The sequence below is a fragment of the Elephas maximus genome, chromosome 5 (assembly GCF_024166365.1).
Source record: "Elephas maximus indicus isolate mEleMax1 chromosome 5, mEleMax1 primary haplotype, whole genome shotgun sequence".
Classification (NCBI taxonomy): Eukaryota; Metazoa; Chordata; class Mammalia; order Proboscidea; family Elephantidae; genus Elephas; species Elephas maximus.
In genome coordinates, this window is record NC_064823.1 from 67,242,065 (window position 1) to 67,260,248 (window position 18,184).

An 18,184-nucleotide genomic window follows, 5' to 3' on the forward strand; every position below is an offset into this window, starting at 1 on the left:
ATGGTATATTCAGTATTCTTCACCAGCATCATAATTCAGAGGCATCAGTTCTTTGGTCTTCCTTTTCATTTTTCAGCTTTCAAATGCATATGAGGTGATTACAAATACCATGGCTTGAGTCAGGCACACTTTAAAGAGGTCTTTTGCAGCAGATGTGCCCAGTGCAACAGTCTTTTGATTTTTTGACTGCTGCTTCCATGGACATTGATTGTGCTTACAAGTAAAATGGAATCCTTGACAACTTCAAAATATATGTAACATAAAATTAGCCATTTTAACCATTTTTATTTGCATAATTTAGTGATATTAATTACATTTACAGTGTTGTGCAACCATTACCATTATCTAGTTCCAAAACTTTTTTGTGTTTCCATGATACAGAGACTCTGTCCTCATTAAGGATTAAGACTTTTTTGAAGGTCAGGAATTGGTGTTTTTTTTTTTTTAAATCCTCTGAAGTACTTTATTCCAGTGGCTAGCCATTGAATTTCTACTTAAGATGTATTGGTTCTTGCTCTGACGAGATCTGAGCAGTGAGCTTTCAACTACTGGTGATTCTAGAAGTCTGTTGACTAATTGTGTACAACTTGACTAGATAGGAGATGAGGTGACTTGAAGATAAGTATCATCGAATATTACTAAGAACCTGTTATAAATTTTACACTGTGTTAAGGGTTTTTTTTTTTAAAGAGAAGCAGCTGCAACACTGGGCTCAAACAACGATTGTGAGGATGGCGCAGGATGGGGCAGTGTTTTGTTCTATTGTACATAGGTCTCTGTGACTTGATGGCACCTAACAACAAAAAGTTACTTTTTTCAAGAAACCTTGAAAGTTGGATGTGCCATTTTCTAAAAAACATAATTGGTTTAGGGAAAGTGAAAGGAATTTAGGGGGACCTGAGCCATTTTTCTTATAGGTCCTGACTAGCGATTAACATCTTTTGTATACTAGACCTCTATCAACTGTCAATTCTTTTTAATCTTTCAAAGTTGGTTTGTGCTTGTTTTCTGTCTGTTATTTCAGCAACCATAACCTTTAAGTAATGGAACACATTTTAAAGTAGAGCGGTGGATCAGCATTTTTTTTTGTATTTACAGTGGGATCATGAGGCCTGGCCTCAATGCCATCCTGGGACCCACAGGTGGAGGCAAATCTTCGTGAGTAACAGAATATTTATATTCTCAAAGCTTTTTCTTTGGTGTTTAATGTGCTTTTAAAAATCACTTTTCTGTGAGAAGGTATTTAATGAGCATTTACTGCATGTTCAGTCTGGTTCAAGGTGCCGTGGAGAACATGCAGTTGTGGTAGATTGGGGTTATGTATCCAGGACCATTAATCCATTGCTGTCGAGTCGATTCCAACTCATAGCAACCCTATAGGACAGAGTAGAACTACCCCATTGAGTTTCCAAGGAGCTCCTGGTGGATTTGAACTGCCTATCTTTTGGTTAGCAGCCATGGCACTTAACCATTATGCCACCAGGATTTCCAGGACAAGGCGGCCTTATTAGGTCGGTCTTACTAATGGGACATGGCACTGTGATGGTCATACAGCTGTTGGCCACCTTTTGAGCTAATGGAGCGTTTAAGGAAGCATGTAAAATTAAAAGAGGGGTGATGGAGCAGGAAGTATAAATGAAAGCTTGAATCCTGGATAAAAGAGCAAATTGTCTGTGTTGGCATCACCAAGGCCAGGCATCAGGGAGAGCCTCTGGATAAACTTAATTTGTGATGTCTGTGCTGGATCAGCCAACAGTGCCTTGTTTTTATGTTTTTGGGCTTTGTGTAGTGAGAAAAGGAAGGTGAGAATTTTAAATGATATGTAATCCCAGTTAAACCATAGAATTTCTTGACCTGTTAATTTTCTAACTTGAAACAGAATTTGGATATAGATATGCTGAGACATACAGCCTTGATTAGAGAAAAATGCATATATGTCCTTTTATAGGTTGTTAGATGTCTTAGCAGAAAGGAAAGACCCACACGGATTGTCTGGAGATGTTTTGATAAATGGAGCACCTCGACCTGCCAATTTCAAATGTAATTCAGGTTATGTGGTACAGGTAAGTATTAGTGGGTTTGGATTTTAGATTTCTTCTCTTTCTATACAGGCAAGCACCTTGGCAGACCATTTAGTGTGCTTCTGATTGATTACATGACATGCTTATGGAACCAGCCCTTCACAATCTCCTGTAAGATTCAGAAAAAAAAAAAAAAAAAGATTCAGACAGATAGGAGATGGAAATTATTCCATCAGGCTTTGCATCTGCATAAGGCGTGACTATAATTTGTATAATTGAAAGCTGATCATTAACTAGTGTGTTATTTTTGTGGATTAAGTTTCACATACTAAAGAAGGAGGTTACGAAAAAAGACTCCACCTTCTTAAAATACCGTTTTGCCTTAAGGATGATGTCGTGATGGGAACCCTGACGGTGAGAGAGAACTTACAGTTCTCAGCAGCTCTTCGGCTTCCAACAACTATGAAGAATCATGAGAAAAATGAACGGGTTAATATGATCATTCAAGAGTTAGGCCTGGAAAAAGTGGCAGATTCCAAGGTAATGTGGAGAAAACTGGTAGTGTCATGGCCAGCAAACAGGACTTCATCCATATGCATAGTGTAGAACTCTTATTCAGAAGTTTCCTATTATGTATGTGGTCAAAAGTGACTGCTTTCTGTAACAATGAGAGAAGTTATTAGCAACAGAAATTAACCTGGAAAAATCTAACAGTGACTGAGTCTTGGAAATGCAGTGTCACTGCGTGGTCTAGTATGTAAAAGTGTTCTTCAGCGAGGATGCCCTTTGCATGTGCTTACAGCTCTTGGTCTTTCCCTCAGCCCCAGTTGGTTAAGTCATACCCTCATTCGATATCTTTGCACTAACTTTCCTTCTTCCTGTTTTTTTCTTTCCCCTTCTAGATGTTCTTCTCCTCCAACGGACTTTGTTCTGTTGCTTTTGAGGTATATTTCTAGAATTGATAAATGACTAGAATTCAATGGTTCTTCCTTTATATGTTTCACTTTACTATAAATTGGCTTCCAAAATTATATCCAGTCAAAAAAAGTAGGACTTATTTCTAATTTGTGTAACATGCAAGTTATTTTTCTATAGCCTTTCTTTTGTCAATTTTGTCTCCCATCCTTCTCTTCTTCTTTCTCTCTCTCCCTTTCTTGTGCCAGTATTTATTTATAGACTGCTATACTAGCTGTCTTCTAGGTTTTAGGGATAACATGGAGAAGAGAGGAAAAAAGCAGCTCCTGCTTCTGTGGGTTTTGGAGGTTCAGGAAGAAGAATTAACCTTACAGTTGATGAATAGGAATGGAAGATTTGCGGAGAGGACATTTGAAGCCGTAGATAGAAACGAGCCTTATAGATTGTGATGGCTACAGTTTAATGCCCCTGTGATATCCCTCATTTAGAGGCAATGAAGAATGGGGCAATTCTGTTGGCTGCTGCTTCATATGACGGTCTCTATGTGATATATATTTTGCAGTATTTTTTTGGAAGAATATTTCGAGATGCTACCATTTACTGTTTATGTTCATTTTATGAGTGATTGAGTTTGCTTTGGCTCTGTTTTTGTATTTGATTTTTGTCTTTCCAGTAAGGTACTTTGTTTGCTTTGTTGTTTGCCTTTTGGTGGTCATCACCCTAAGTTGTTTGTTTCAATTTTCAGTGAAAACATTGAAGTCATAGTACTGTTTTCTAAGAATTGATTTATGTAATTAACTGAAACAATACATTTTTTAAAATTTTCGTTATGAAATTATTAAATGTAACAGACATATAGAGAAAATAGTATGATTACTATTAAAAAAACAAAAAAACCCATTGCTGTCGACTCAATTCCAACTCACAGCAGCCCTATAGGACAAAGTGGAACTGCCCCATAGGGTTTCCAAGGAGTGACTGGTGGATTCGAACTGCTGGCCTTTTTGGTTAGCAGCCGTAGCCCTTAACCACTGCACCGCCAGGGCTCTATATAGTAATGATGTAATTGTGGTATGGTTGGTTACTAATACCATTCACCTACATTTCCCAGTTAACATCGTATTCCCTAATTGCTTTATCTTTCTTAACTATTTTAAAGAAGGTTATATCATGATATTTCATCTCTGAATACTTATTATACATCTGTAAAAAACTAAGGTTTGCCTACATTAATACAGTACCATTATCACCTAACAAAATGAACAACAGCTTAATACAGTCTATGTTGAGCCCGTATTTATTCACACTTACTAAATTATATCTAAAATGTATTTTATAGCTTGGTCGTTAATCGGATCCAGTCCAGGGCCATGCGTTGCATTTGCGTGTTATATTTCTGAACACGGTTAATTTGTTTCGTGCTTTCTGCCTCCAAAACCTTCCTGTCTCCCCCCACCCATACTCTCACAAGGACACTGATTTGTTGAAAGACCAGGCCAGTTGCCCTATAGAATATTCCACCTTCTGTATTTATTTGAAAGAATGAGTCAGGTATTTTGCAGTCAGGCGGGGCTTTGACAGGGTGACTTTGGGAAGCCTGTGGTAATTTAAGAAGGACTGATGTGGTGTGGTAGAAAGTGGGCTTTCCTGGCTGCCAAGCCCACCTTTTTTTCTAAGCCTACTTCAGGGCTTTTTTTTGGGAGGTGGTATATGAAGACTTATAAATAATAAATGTTCTTACCACCATTTCCTCTCTTACCTTTATCACCCTTTTTAGTCTGTGATTTTACTATGCCAGGACCATATCTTTTAGTGTTCTGACTTACTATCCTAAAACTATTTGTCTTGTTAAGGAACACATTCTTTTGACTTTTTAGCAAGTATAGAACTGTTAAAAGCATGGGCTTTGTATCAGGCTTAGCCACTCATTAGCTCTGACCTGAGCCTCAGTTTCTGTGTCTGATAAAAGAGAAACCAACTTGGTAAATTGGTTTACTGTTCAGAATAAATGAGGAAAAGTGCCTCTGACAGGGCTGGCACGTGTTTCACATCAAACAACAGTGGCTGTGAATGTTATTGTTAATGATGTTGATACTTGTGTTATAGGTTGGAACACAGTTCATCCGTGGTGTGTCTGGAGGAGAAAGAAAAAGGACTAGTATTGGAATGGAGCTTATTACTGACCCATCCATCTTGTTCTTGGATGAGCCCACAACTGGCTTAGATGCGAGCACAGCAAATGCTGTCCTTTTGCTCCTGAAGAGGTAAATGCTATGAGACCTTTATTCTTTAATTCACCAAATATCTGAGTACCACTGTGTACCAGGCATTATTCTTGGTGCAGAAGATTCAGCAATAAGTACAACAGACCAAAATCTCTTCTTTTTCTGGTGGAGGCAGACAGTCGATAAACAAATGTTAAGTGTTACTGAGAAACATGAGGCAGGGTAAGAGCATAGGGAAGGATGGCTGTGGTAGGGATAAGTGTGCTATTTTATATAGCAGGGTGGTCAAGGAAGACAGCAGGGTGGTTAAGGAAGACCTCAGTAATATGACGTTTGAGCTGTTCAAAGTGAGTTAGACCTGAATATTTAGGAGAAGAGAGTTCTAGTTAGAGGGAATAGCCATTGACCCCAAGGGAGAGCATGCCTGATGTGTTTGGAACATCAGAGAGACCAGAAGGACTGGACCCCGTGACCCAGAGGTTATAGAGGTTGCTTAGAATAGATATAAGCTGAAACTGGATGGGCAAAGACTATATAGGCCTTGTAGGCCCCTGGGCGGCAAAAACAGTTTGCACTTGGCCACTAACTGAAAGATTGGTGGTTTGAATCCACCCTCAGCACCATGGAAGAAAGGCCTGGAGAGCTACTTCTGTAAGATCACAGCCATTGAAACCCTATGGAATGCAGTTCTACTCTGAAACACATGGGGCTGCCATGAATTGGAATTGACTCGACAGCAGTGGGTAGGCCACTGTAAGAACTTTGCCTTTTGTTGTTACTGGGTGGCACGAGAAGCTTTTAGAGAGTTTTACAACAGAGGAGTGGTAGCAGTACAGAGTAAAGATTGCATAATTGAGCAAGGCTGAGTGCGAGGAAACCAGTAAGGAGGCTCTTTATGGTATTTCCATTGAGATATAAAGGCGACTTTCACTAGCATGGCAGTGGCGAGGTGGTGAGGAGTGATGGGATTGGATATACGTTGAAGATAGAACTGACAGGATTAGGTCATGCATCGGTTTTGGGGTGTGATTACTGGGTGAGTGACTTATAAGATTTGGAGACAGAAACTGGAAGAGCAGAGTAAAAGGAATGCAATTTCCTTTTATGAAGAAAGACGACTAGAAGGAACATGTTTAGAGGAGAAATTGGAAAAGTTCCATTTTGAACTTTTGTTTTTTTAATTTTTAAACATAGTTTTAAACTTAGAGAAAAGTTACCAGAATAGTACAAAGAAATCCCGTGTGCCTTCACCTAGATTCCTCAACTGTTTTATTGTCTGTTCCCTTTTCCTCCCTACCCCTTACATAGTCTTTTTCTGACATACATCCTTAAGTATCCTAGCATGTAAATCCAAAAAACAATGCCCAATCAGGAGGTCAACATTGATGTCATCACTGCCATTCACTGTAGACTCCATTGAATGTAGACTCCTCCCCAGCTGTCCCAATGGTGTGTCTTTTTCCTTTTTGGCTCAAGATCCTCTCCCGGAACACATGCCTTTTCAGAGTCTTCCTCAGTCTTTCCCTATTCTCATGTCCTTGTCAGTCCTCGACAAGTAACATTTTGTAGGGTGAACCTCAGACTGGACCCATCCAATGTTTCCTCCTGACCAGACTCAGGCCATGACTCAGGGACAACCCAGAAGTAAACAATGCTGTGTTCTTCTCACCTCAGAGGTTGCACAGTTTTGACCTCTCACTGTTGATGGTGATAACCTCGATCACCTAGTCATGTTGGCGTCTGCTGGGTTTCTCCACTGTAAAATTACTACTTTTCACTTTGTAATTGATTTGTATATGGTGGAGCTAACCAGCTTAGCATTCCCTGACAACACCTGCCTGTGTCAAGTACTAGTATTGTGATTACCAAATGGCGATTTTCTCTTTCCATCACTCTTTCTACATATGTTAGTGGGCATTCTGCTGTATGAAAGAGGTTTCCCGTCTTCCCTATTTATTTACTCATGTTCCTTTTTTTCCATTGGATTCTAATCTGTTACTTGTTTTTATTTATTATTATTTAAAAATTTTTTATGATTAAATTAACCTTGATTTGGCTAGTAGAAGACCCTTCAATCTGGCTTTGTGTCCTTTGGACATGTCCCTGTCATTCTTTAAGTGTTCCTTTACTTTATGTTTAACAAGATGTTCCAGGCTTATCTTGTACTTTTTCTGTGTTAGGTCTGACTCCAAAAAGTCCTGGTTCCTTCTGACGTACTTAAATGTTTAGACACTGAGTGTGTTTATTGCTACTATGATATCTTTGCTTCTAATCCCTCTCAGCAGGGAGAGCTAGGAAATAAACACACATATACATATTACATATTTGTGTGTATGTGTACATAATATATATTATAAAAAGACTCATCTGTAACTATTGCTGTATCTGTCAGTGTATGTGTATTTTAAAACACCTGAGTTCATAATAACATTTCCAATTCCACTCTAACATCTCATTGTTCTTTTTAGTCTGCATCCTTTCAGTGTTTGCAAAGGCCTTTCAGACGATGGGAAGCATGGCTCCCACTATCTCAATATATCTACTTACTTGCTCATCCAGTGAACTTGTTTGCTCCATGTAACCAATTTCCTGATCACTGTTCACTCTCTCTGTGCACTACTGCTGTTCCTGATCACTGTTCACTCTCTCTGTGCACTACTGCTGGGACTCTCCATCTGTCCCACTTTTTCAGCTGCCAGGACCATCATCTTCACGTGGTACCATCTCCCTGTCACTTCCTGGCTTCCTCTGCTGCCTATGGCCTGGTCAGCAAGCCTGTCTGCTAGGATGAGAAATGGGAAGATGGGAAGGGAAGGGCTATTTTAGACATCTTAAATTAGAGATCAGTTACTCCTGTAAAGATGCTGAGTAATCACAGGCCCGGTGTTCAAGTTCAGTTAGAGAATTCATCCATGGTTTTTATATTTTCTGTATCTCTGCTGACAGTGTTCATTAGGGAATGATTAATTTATATGGAATAGTATAAATATTTTCTTTATGTTTTAGATTAGTTAGGGTACAAACATCCTCAAGCATGGTAGGTGCTTAGAAAATGCCTAGATCAAAGTGATTATTCTAATGAAATGCTTTAGAATGATGATTTTTGGCCTTTTTCTGCTACCCATAGGTAATAACTTTTGTGAGAGGGTAGTTTAGTACTGCTTTGACTGTGGAGTTACACCAGGGATCAAATCCTGCTCTGTCTCATGCTAACTGGGCCAGTTGTATAACCTTTAAGTCTCATCTATAAAATGAAGGTAATAATAGTATTGATACCGCCTCATAACAATGTTGTGAACATTTAAATGAGTTTAGCTAGAAAGTCTTTAGCCAAACCAAAAACTCATTGACATTGAGGCAATTCTGACTCATAGCAACCCTATGGGACAGAGTAGAACTGCCCGGTAGAGTTTCCAAGGATTGCCTAGTGGATTCGCACTGCTGACCTTTTGGTTAGCAGCTATAGCACTTAACCACTACGCCACCAGGGTTTCCAGTCTTTAGCCAAAGACATAGTAAATACTCAGTAATGTTAACCATTATTAGGGCAGGAGGATGCAAACCATTCCTGAAGAGCCAGATGACTTAAATGATCACTGAGAGTGGGGTATTCCACTGTTGTTTTCATATTTAGTCAATAATAAGTTCTTAAACTTGAGTGTACTTACAAATTGCTTGGACTGTTTGTTAAAAATATGGATTCTCTAGACCTACTCTCAGAACCTCTAATTCAAAAGATTTGAGAAGAATGTCCCAGAATCTGCATTTTTAATAAACACTAATTCAGACTGTCCATACGCCAAAGTTTAAGAAATCTTTGCCTTTAAGCATTGAATTTACGTTCAGTAACTATCACTTAGGAATCATGGTGGTACAGTGATTAAACGCTCAGCTGCTAACTGAAAGGTTGGTGCTTCGAACCCACCAGCTCCTCCATAGGAGATAGATGTAGCAGTCTGCTCCTGTAAAGATTACAGCCTTAGCAACCCTATGGGGCAGTTCTCCTCTGTCCTGTAGGGTTGCTATGAGTTTGAATTGACTTGGCGGCAATGGGTTAACTACCAGGTAGAGAATATGAGATGAGAAGTTAGTAAGAGAAAATCAGGATGAACCAGGAACAGGTGATCTAAAGGCAGGACTAAAGTATTTTACCAAGAAGTGCCAATTTCAGATATTTAATGATTCATTATTTTCTCATTTTTAACTTAGGATGTCTAAACGGGGACGGACGATCATCTTCTCCATTCATCAGCCTCGATACTCCATCTTCAAGTTGTTTGATAGTCTCACCTTATTGGCCTCGGGAAGACTGATATTCCATGGACCTGCTCGGGAGGCTTTGGGCTACTTCGCATCAGCTGGTATGGTTGACTTTTTCATGCAGTAAGATCCTTCGTGGCTATAATTCTGAGAGTGAACAGAGTGGGGCTGTTTAATTTTTGAGTAGAAGTACCATGGTTTTTACCACTTCAGCCTGGTGGTAGAGTATTTCTTCTTTTTGCAGCACTTCATTCTTGCTTATGTCTCTTTCCTGTCCTTTTTGAGTATGCATGCATATGTATATAAGTATTTTTATACCTATTCTACTTCCCAATTATGGTAACCTTTTCCTAAAAGTCCAATAATTACTATGTTGGCCTCATGGTCAGTTATTCTGTCACTTGAACATGATTAATACCCCATAATCATTGTCTTCTTGACTATGTAACAGATCAGGCTTTATCATTATTCTCTCCAGCTCATGATGTTGGCCTGCCTTGATGAGGGTTCATTATGTTACTGAATTTTCTGATGACGTTGGATTGCAGATTTAGGCCTTGAGTGGGTGTGAGTGACCTATCAGTCATTCAACTGGTCAGTCATAATTGTGGCTTCACTGGCCAACTTTTCTGACAATTCTGAGTCTTCTGGTTCTTTCTATTTCAAATGGAAATGTGTGTGTGTGTGTGTGTGAGAGAGAGAGATTGTATGTGTTTTATGGGTCACTATGCAATTGTTTTTTTTTTTTTTATGCAATATGCTTCATTTTAGAAATATTTGGGTATGATTCTAGATGATACCCTCTGACCCTAAGTATAGTTTTAAATATTCACTGACTAGTTTTCTTAATTGTTTTTGTTTGAAGTCTGTCCTTTAACATAATCAAGTATGTGTGGATCTAGGGAGGCTAGGGGAGATGAATCTCAGAGTCAGATTATTGGCCAGGTTGAGTTCAGATGATCATGGCACAGGAAAATGAGGTTAAGGGTTCAGGTGTGCTCCACTAGTTCTGTTCTCTTGAGAATATGATTGTGGTGATTTATTCTCTACATTAGAATCATGGCAGCATAACAAATAATATTTTGGATCTCTGAATTTAGGAGGTAGGGAAGCAATAGTTGTTGTGTGCCCTCGAGTCAGTTCTGACTCATAGCAACCCTATAGGTAAGAGTAGAACTGCCCCATAGGATTTTCTAGGCAGAAATCTTTACTGGAGGAGATCTCCAGGTCTTTTGTCCTGCAAGTAGTGGGTTCAAACTACTGACCTTTTGGTTAGCTACTGAGCTCTTAACCATTGTGCCACGAGAGCTCCTTGAACCAGCAGTAAGCATTGCTAAAGCAGGGAGTGCCATTCACACTCTCCCCAGCTGGACTCAGCAGAACACACTGCAGGCCTTTCTCCAGCATAGCCCTGCTCTACCTTAGGCTGTGCCTTGCTTGCCTTTTCATTTTGAGGAGCATTAGTTCTACTTTCAGGTCTTTTTTCCAACTTTTTTTTTTATGGACCTATGTTTAGAATTTTGAAGAAGTACTGATAAGCACCAGAGCATATTGATGGTTGTTTCAGGTCTCATGAATTATGAATGGTAACCACCAAGCACTGATGTAAGACTTTCTGAGAGTCCATGGTTGGTTTGGAGTGTGGTTTTTGATGGGAGACAGATAATTGTTGAAATAATGTGTGAATGAGAAGATAAGAAAGAAGTTGTTGGATTCTGTCTCCTTTAGCCAGTCATCCTCATGCCCTGAGAGTAAGTCTTCTGTATTTTCCAAGATGACATCAAATTTGTGTACTTGGGTTGCCTTCTTCTTTAGGTTACAACTGTGAGCCTTATAATAACCCTGCAGACTTCTTCCTGGACATCATTAACGGAGACTCCTCTGCTGTGGTATTAAACAGAGAGGAAGAAGACCGTAAAGGTATGTGAGTCTGTTCACTTCACAGATTTTGCCTAATTAGATTCCTGAAGTTGGGCAATGTGGTGTCTCATTAAAGCGTAGCTTTGTGAATTTATGTTAATGTGTTGGTCTGATACCAGTCAACACGTAGAGTTGGTTGTCCTTGAATGCTGTTGGTTTTTATTTATTTAATTTATAAATTAGCATTTGTATGATAGAATCAGTTATAAGAGGAGTTTTTTTCTTTATTTTTGTAATGCATAAAGCAATGATAAATCAGATAATTTTCTGACAGACTTATAATTAAGGTCTGAGGGAAGAATCTAAGGAAGGGATAACAGAAAAATGGGCTAAATAAGTTATCTTGTTAATAATGTTTCCCTTCTTTATCTACTTTTATTCCAAAGCCAGGGGAGCTAAAGAGCTTTCCCAAAATGATCAGACCATAATAGAAAAATTAGCTGAGTTTTATGCCAATTCCACCTTCTCCAGAGAAACAAAAACAGAGTTGGATGGACTCTCAGGGGTTCAGAAAAAGAAGAAGAGCACAGCCTTCAAGGAGATCACCTATACCACCTCCTTCTGTCATCAACTCAGATGGGTTACCAAGCGTTCATTCAAAAATTTACTGGGTAACCCTCAAGCGTCTATAGCTCAGGTAACCTGACAGATTTTTTCAGTTATTCTGTGAAATGCTAACATTAGGAACACAGGGTTCTGATGTGATTTACTTCAGGAGCATGCTTATCGTCTTCCCACCCTTCCATCTGTTACCCTCATTCCATTTGGACAAATAGAACGAGGAAAACACAATTAAGTTTTTACTTACGGCAAGACTTTTATTTTACTTTATTTTTTGGTAAGTGGTTACTTGTTGATTTGGACAAGCTGTAATGGATAATCTGTGTAGAAACAATTTTTCCCCAAAAAAACGGTGAATTAAAGGAAATGCCTAACCACATTTGGGTTTTTCTAGTAGCTGTACAAGGAGCCTTGGTGGTGCAGTGGTTAAGTACTTGGTTGCTATCCAAAAGGTTGATGATTTGAACCTGCCAGCTGCTACACAGAAGAAAGATGTGGCAGTCTGCTTCAGCCTTGGAAACCCTATGGGGCTGTTCTACTCTGTCTTCCAGGGTTGCTTTGAATCAGAATCGGCTTGATGGCAATCAATGGGTTTGGTTTTAGTAGCTGTACACTTTCATTGAACAAGTCCTTATTGATCATGTTCTGCATTCCAGTGGCTTGTATACAGTAATGAGCAAAACAGGCAAAAATAAAAATTTCTGCTGTCATAGAGCTAATTTTCATTTGAGGAGAGACAGACAATAAATGAACAAGGAAATAAAATACATAGTACTAGTTTTTTTTTTTTTTTTTTAGAGGGGCCATGGAGAAAAATTTAAGCAGGCAATGGATGGAAAAAGAGGGAGAGGGAAGGGGATGGGGAGAAAGGGAGGTGAGGTAGGAAGAAAGGAGGATGGGTTTACAGTTTAAATCTGATGGACAGAGAAGCCTTCACTTAGGTGACCTTGAATACACCTGAAGGTAGTGTGAGGCTGGCTTCTGTCTGAGGGAAGAGCCTCTGTGAAAATGCTGTCCCTTATAACTAACCAGCCTTATTTAGTGATTCTGATATTAGGAGAGTACTAAAAACTTTCTTAATTAAGATGAGGTGATGTCTTTGCCTCTTTTTGTTGACTTTGTTGGTACTTGTTGATTATTATTCTTTATTGTTTTTCTATTATTCTCAACCTCACTGTCCGACAAAACACTAGTACTCCCAGTTCATTGGTCCACCTTTGTTTTAATCTTAATTGTGTTTTTGGTGGTAGTTTGCACAGTAGTTTAGGTTCCCATTCAAAAATTTCTGTGAGTATCATTCAGTGACATTGGTTACATTCTTCGCAATGCATGACCACTCTCATTATTTCTGTTTTGGTTATTCCATTTCCATTAATCTAGTTTCCCTGTCCTCTTATATTCTTATCTTTGTTTTAAAGTAATTGTTGACCATTTCATCTCATACAGATGATTTTTCAAAGGCGCATGGTACTCGTGGGTGGTATTTATTTTGTGAGTCAATTTGTTATTTAGCTAAAAGGTTAACCTCAGAAGCTATTTAGGTTTCAAGTTAAAAACATCTCACGGCAGTAGTCTTCTGGAGTTCTCCAGGCTCAATGGTCCAGTAAGCCTTTTTTTTTTTTTTTTTTTAAGAATTTGAGGATATGTTCCACATTTTTCTCCTATTCTATCAGGATACATTTATTGTGGCCCTGATCAGAATGGTCAGTAGTGGTAGCCGGGCACCATCTAGTTCTTCTAGTCTCAAGGTAGATCAGGCTGTGGTTCTTGAGACCATTAGCCCTATAGACTAGTTTCTTCTTTGAGTCTGATTTTCTTCTTTCTCTGTTGCTCTGGATGAGTAGAGATAAATAGTTGTATCTTAGATAGCTACTTTCAAGCTTTTTAAGACCCCAAACACTACTCAAATCAGTTTATCCAGTTATTTTTGGGTTGTTATTTTAGTTTCTCTTGAGTTCTGAAAGACAGCACGTTGTTAGCTCTAGTGAAATATTACTGACTTCTTAACATGTGTACCATAATTTTTTATACTTAAGTTTTGTCACCTTCTAGGTATTAATGCTGAGAGCTTATGTCCCTGTTAAGGAGCCCTGGTGGTGCACTGGTTAAGCATTTGACTGCTAACTGAAAAGCTGGTGGTTTGAACCCACCAGCCACTCTGCTGGAGAAAAGACCTGGTCTACTCCTATAAAGATGACAGTCTAGGAAAACCTATGAGGCAGTTCTACTCTGTCATGTAGGGTCTTTATGAGTCAGAATTGACCCACACAACAACATATCCCACTTGAGTCATTGCTAATTGTTGCAGACATTTTTGGTACTTGTTATTTGGCATTTCTGTCAGAACAGACACTTTGGTGTTCTATCAGTCAAGGGTAGATTAGATGTCGTTTGAGAACAAGTCTGGTGTACTGGGTTGTACATTGTTCAACAAGGAGATGATGTAATTGAGTAGATTCTTTAGTGTGATTTGTGCATTAGATTTTTTTTTAAACTTGGAAACTTACTTAAATTTCCCTTGCCTCTAAAAGTGGACTATAAGTGTCTTACCCAAGTCACACTTAGGGCAGTTCTAGGCAGGGGTGTGATTTGAACTCCGTGATATTTCCGGTATACCATGATTCTGTATCTTTTGGTGCTAGGCTTCTTTCCGATGCAAACCCTAGACCCCTCATACCTCCAGATTGCATGGTTCAGGTTCCTGCCTTTATCAGTGAACTCAGTTCCAGAAAAGGAGTTCCCAAAATTCCCACTCTCAGAGCAGTGACAGTCTCATAAAGATAGAATCTTACATTTCCTGAGCATCTGCTTAGATTGGCAACTCTTATTCAGATTTGCAAATACTAGAATGTTAGCCTAGGTCAGGAATAGGCAAACTTACTCTGTGAAGAGCCAGATAGTAAATATTTTAGACTTCGTTGGCCATATGGTCTTTGTTTCAGCTACTAACCCTTTGCCATCAAGTAGATTCCGACTCATAGTGACCCTATAGGACTGAGTAGAACTGCCCAATAGGGTTTACAAGGCTGTAAATCCTTTTGAAATCATACCACCACATCTTTCTCCCACAGAGCTCCTGGTGGGTTCAAACCACTGACCTTTTGATTAGCAGCCAAATACTTAACTTGTAGCACAAAAACAGCCATAGACAATACATAAACAAATGAACGTGGCAGTGTTCCAATAAAACTTTACTCATGGACACTGAAGTGTGAATTTCATATAAATTTCATGTGATGAACAATATTATTTTTGATTTTTTTCCCAATCAATAAAAATGTAAAAAACATTCTTTAGCCCATGAGCTGAACAAAAATAGGCTACGGGTCATATACAGCCTGTGAGGCATTGCTTGTTAACCCTGAATGGGGTTTTTTAATCTTGTATGTCATTTACTTCTCTAGGTTTTTGAATGTGGAGCTGTTAATGTTTTATGGCTTTCTGTTGATAAATATTGTATGTATAGACTTAACGGCTGTTCTTTGGTTTGAAGTAGTTATTTATATGATTCAGAATTGGCCTCAGATAATGGGTTTAACCAAAGGTTATATCTGACAGATCTTGGAATGAATGTACGAGAATATTTTATGTTGATTTAATGTGTGGCAAGGGCTTCCTGATCAAATAAATTTGGAAAACCCTGTAATATCTCTTTTCTACTTGTCTGTCAGTTTGTCCTACTGTGGTGGCTTGCATGTTACTGTGATACTGAAAGTTTTCCACTGATATTTCAAATACCAGCAGGGTTCAGTGGAGGAGAGGTTTCAGCTGAGCTTCTAGACTAAGACAGACTAGGAAGAAGGACCTGGCATTCTACTTCTGAAAAAATTGGCCGATGGAAACCTTATGACTAGGACTGGGCAGTGTTTCATTCTGTTGTACATGGGGTCACTATGAGTTGGAACTGACTCAACGGCACTTAACAACACTAACATCATATCTCTTGGAGATTCATTGTGTCTATTAGCGTAATAACTGACTATGGGTTCCTTTTTTACGTGACAGCCATAAATATCTCCCAGAATATACCTTGAGAAATACTGGTTAAATACACTTCAACAAAGAAAGAGTAACATATTTAGGGAATTTTTATACTTTTGTTCAAAATAGAGGCCAGATGCATAGAGCTCACAAATAAGATCTTTTTGTCCTCCGTGATGCAATGTTTAGTTTGCCTGTTTTTTTTTTTTTTCTTCCTCTTTATGAAAGAAAGAATAATACAGACCAACCTTGTAAAAACATAACAAAATTGCCAGGCTAGGATTAATCATACTTTCAATATGCTTGAAAGCTGGCTTTGAAAATCCTTTTAGAACTTTGAAATACCCTAATGATAATAGTGTCAATCTGTTGTTAAAAGATAGCAACTTTGAATGGAAAAGGAAACAAAGCACCTGGAGTGTCCAATTTAAAAGGTCTGGATATTTTTATTTTTTAATAATTTTTATTGTGCTTTAAGTGAAAGTTTACAAATCAAGTCAGTCTCTCACACAAAAATCCATATACACCTTGCTACACATTTCCAATTACTCTACCCCTAATGAGATAACCCTCTCTCTCCCTCCACTCTCTTTTTGTGTCCATTTCACCAGCTTCTAACCCCCTCCACCCTCTCATCTCCCCTCCAGGCAGGAGATGCCAACGTAGTCTCAAGTGTCCACCTGATCCAAGAAGCTCACTCCTCACCAGCATCCCTCTCCAACCCATTGTCCAATCCAATCCATGTCTGAAGAGTTAGCTTCAGGAATGGTTCCTGTCCTGGGACAACAGAAGGCCTGGGGGCCATGACCACTGGGGTCCTTCCAGTCTCAGTCAGACCATTAAGTCTGGTCTTAGGAGAATTTTGGGTTTTCATCCCACTGCTCTCCTGCTCCCTCAGGGGTTCTCTGTTGTGTTCCCTGTCAGGGCAGTCATTGGTTGTAGCCGGGTACCATCTAATTCTGGTCTCAGGATGATGTAGTCTCTGGTTCATGTGGCCCTTTATGTCTCTTGGGCTCGTAATCACCTTGTGTCCTTGGTGTTCTTCATTTTCCTTTGATAGGTCTAGATATTTTTTAAGTTGTACTGTGTGAAAGTATAGCCTCTCATATTCAGGTACATGCCTGCATGTTGACAGAGAGCTGTCATCATTTATTTTTGAGAACTTGATCTGTTGACATGAAGTATGGTATATTCTGAGGATATTGAAAATATGCCAGGGTTAATAGAATTTTTTTTTCCCCAAATTTCTGTCTTAAGCCTTATTAGCCAGGGAATTTAATTACATTTTATGACTGAAATATTTAAATCATATTCCCTCAAGACTATAGTCTTCATAGCTCATGGTCCTCTTTTTCCACTTTGGTTTGTTTCATGCCATTACATGTCCTTAACAAGTTACTTCCAATTTTACTACCATTGGACTTTTGTAGTATTGAGATTGTTTAACATTGAAGGTTCCAAGATAGCTCAGGGTATTTTCTTTAGATTACCATTTCTTATATATAGATCTAAAATTAAAAAGAAAATGAATATTTTTATTGTGGTGAAACTATACATGAAAAAACATGCTATCTCAACAATTTCTACATATATAATTCAGTAACATTGATTACATTCTTCAAATTGTGCAACATTTGTTGTATTTTTTATATTTAAGCTATGAATAATAAGAATTTCCTGAAATAATTTATAATGTCACCCATAACCCTTTGCTTATTCATGTCCTTAAGAGACTTTTTATCAGCCTTAAAAACGAAAGTGATGTTTATCTGGCCTTCTTAGGAGCCATCAGAACAGACTGGGTAGCTGAAGATAGTAGATAAGGGTGCTAAAGACTTAGCATAGGTCCACACTGTTGGCTGGAAGCCCTGATGGCTGAGGTTGCTGGAGAAGCAGTGACAGAGAAGATGTACAATGGAAGCACACTGGTGTCCTCAGAGATAGCTGGCTGCATGTTGTGGAGACAGTGACAATGCACTATTCCAGTGTAGGCATTGACTCCCCAGAGGTTGCATAGGCAGGCCCCAGCTCACCCCTACTTCCTTGTTGTGCAAAATGCCATTGTTAGAAATTGTTTATGTATGTTTTAAAATTTTTATTTATTTTTAATGTTGGTGAAAGATATCCTGTTTTTACTTGAATCTCTTGAAATAGGTACAAAGGTTCAGAGTTCAGGCCAAAATTCGTAGCCACTTGGGCAGTAGTTTACTCCTAAAAGTACTTAGCCAGGCGCTTGCGTTGCTGAGCTACTCTATGTGGCATTCCCGGGCCCAGTAGTCTGTCACAGCCTGGTGAAATATG

General features: G+C 38.8%; 1 protein-coding gene across 7 annotated transcripts in view; it reads left to right on the forward strand.

Moving 5' to 3' along the window:
• ABCG2 (ATP binding cassette subfamily G member 2 (Junior blood group)) overlaps positions 1 to 18,184 on the forward strand; it is a 79,353-nt gene that overhangs the window by 38,295 nt on the left and 22,874 nt on the right. For 5 of the 7 annotated variants that reach the window (XM_049885754.1, XM_049885749.1, XM_049885751.1 and 2 more), the window contains 8 exons: positions 1,099 to 1,158; positions 1,949 to 2,063; positions 2,409 to 2,561; positions 2,924 to 2,965; positions 5,043 to 5,200; positions 9,371 to 9,522; positions 11,237 to 11,341; positions 11,728 to 11,978. In XM_049885754.1, the coding sequence (XP_049741711.1) occupies positions 1,099 to 1,158; positions 1,949 to 2,063; positions 2,409 to 2,561; positions 2,924 to 2,965; positions 5,043 to 5,200; positions 9,371 to 9,522; positions 11,237 to 11,341; positions 11,728 to 11,978 (1,036 nt within the window). The remainder of the gene's footprint in view (positions 1 to 1,098; positions 1,159 to 1,948; positions 2,064 to 2,408; positions 2,562 to 2,923; positions 2,966 to 5,042; positions 5,201 to 9,370; positions 9,523 to 11,236; positions 11,342 to 11,727; positions 11,979 to 18,184) is intronic. The other 2 variants (XM_049885755.1, XM_049885753.1) reach the window with 1 other exon arrangement.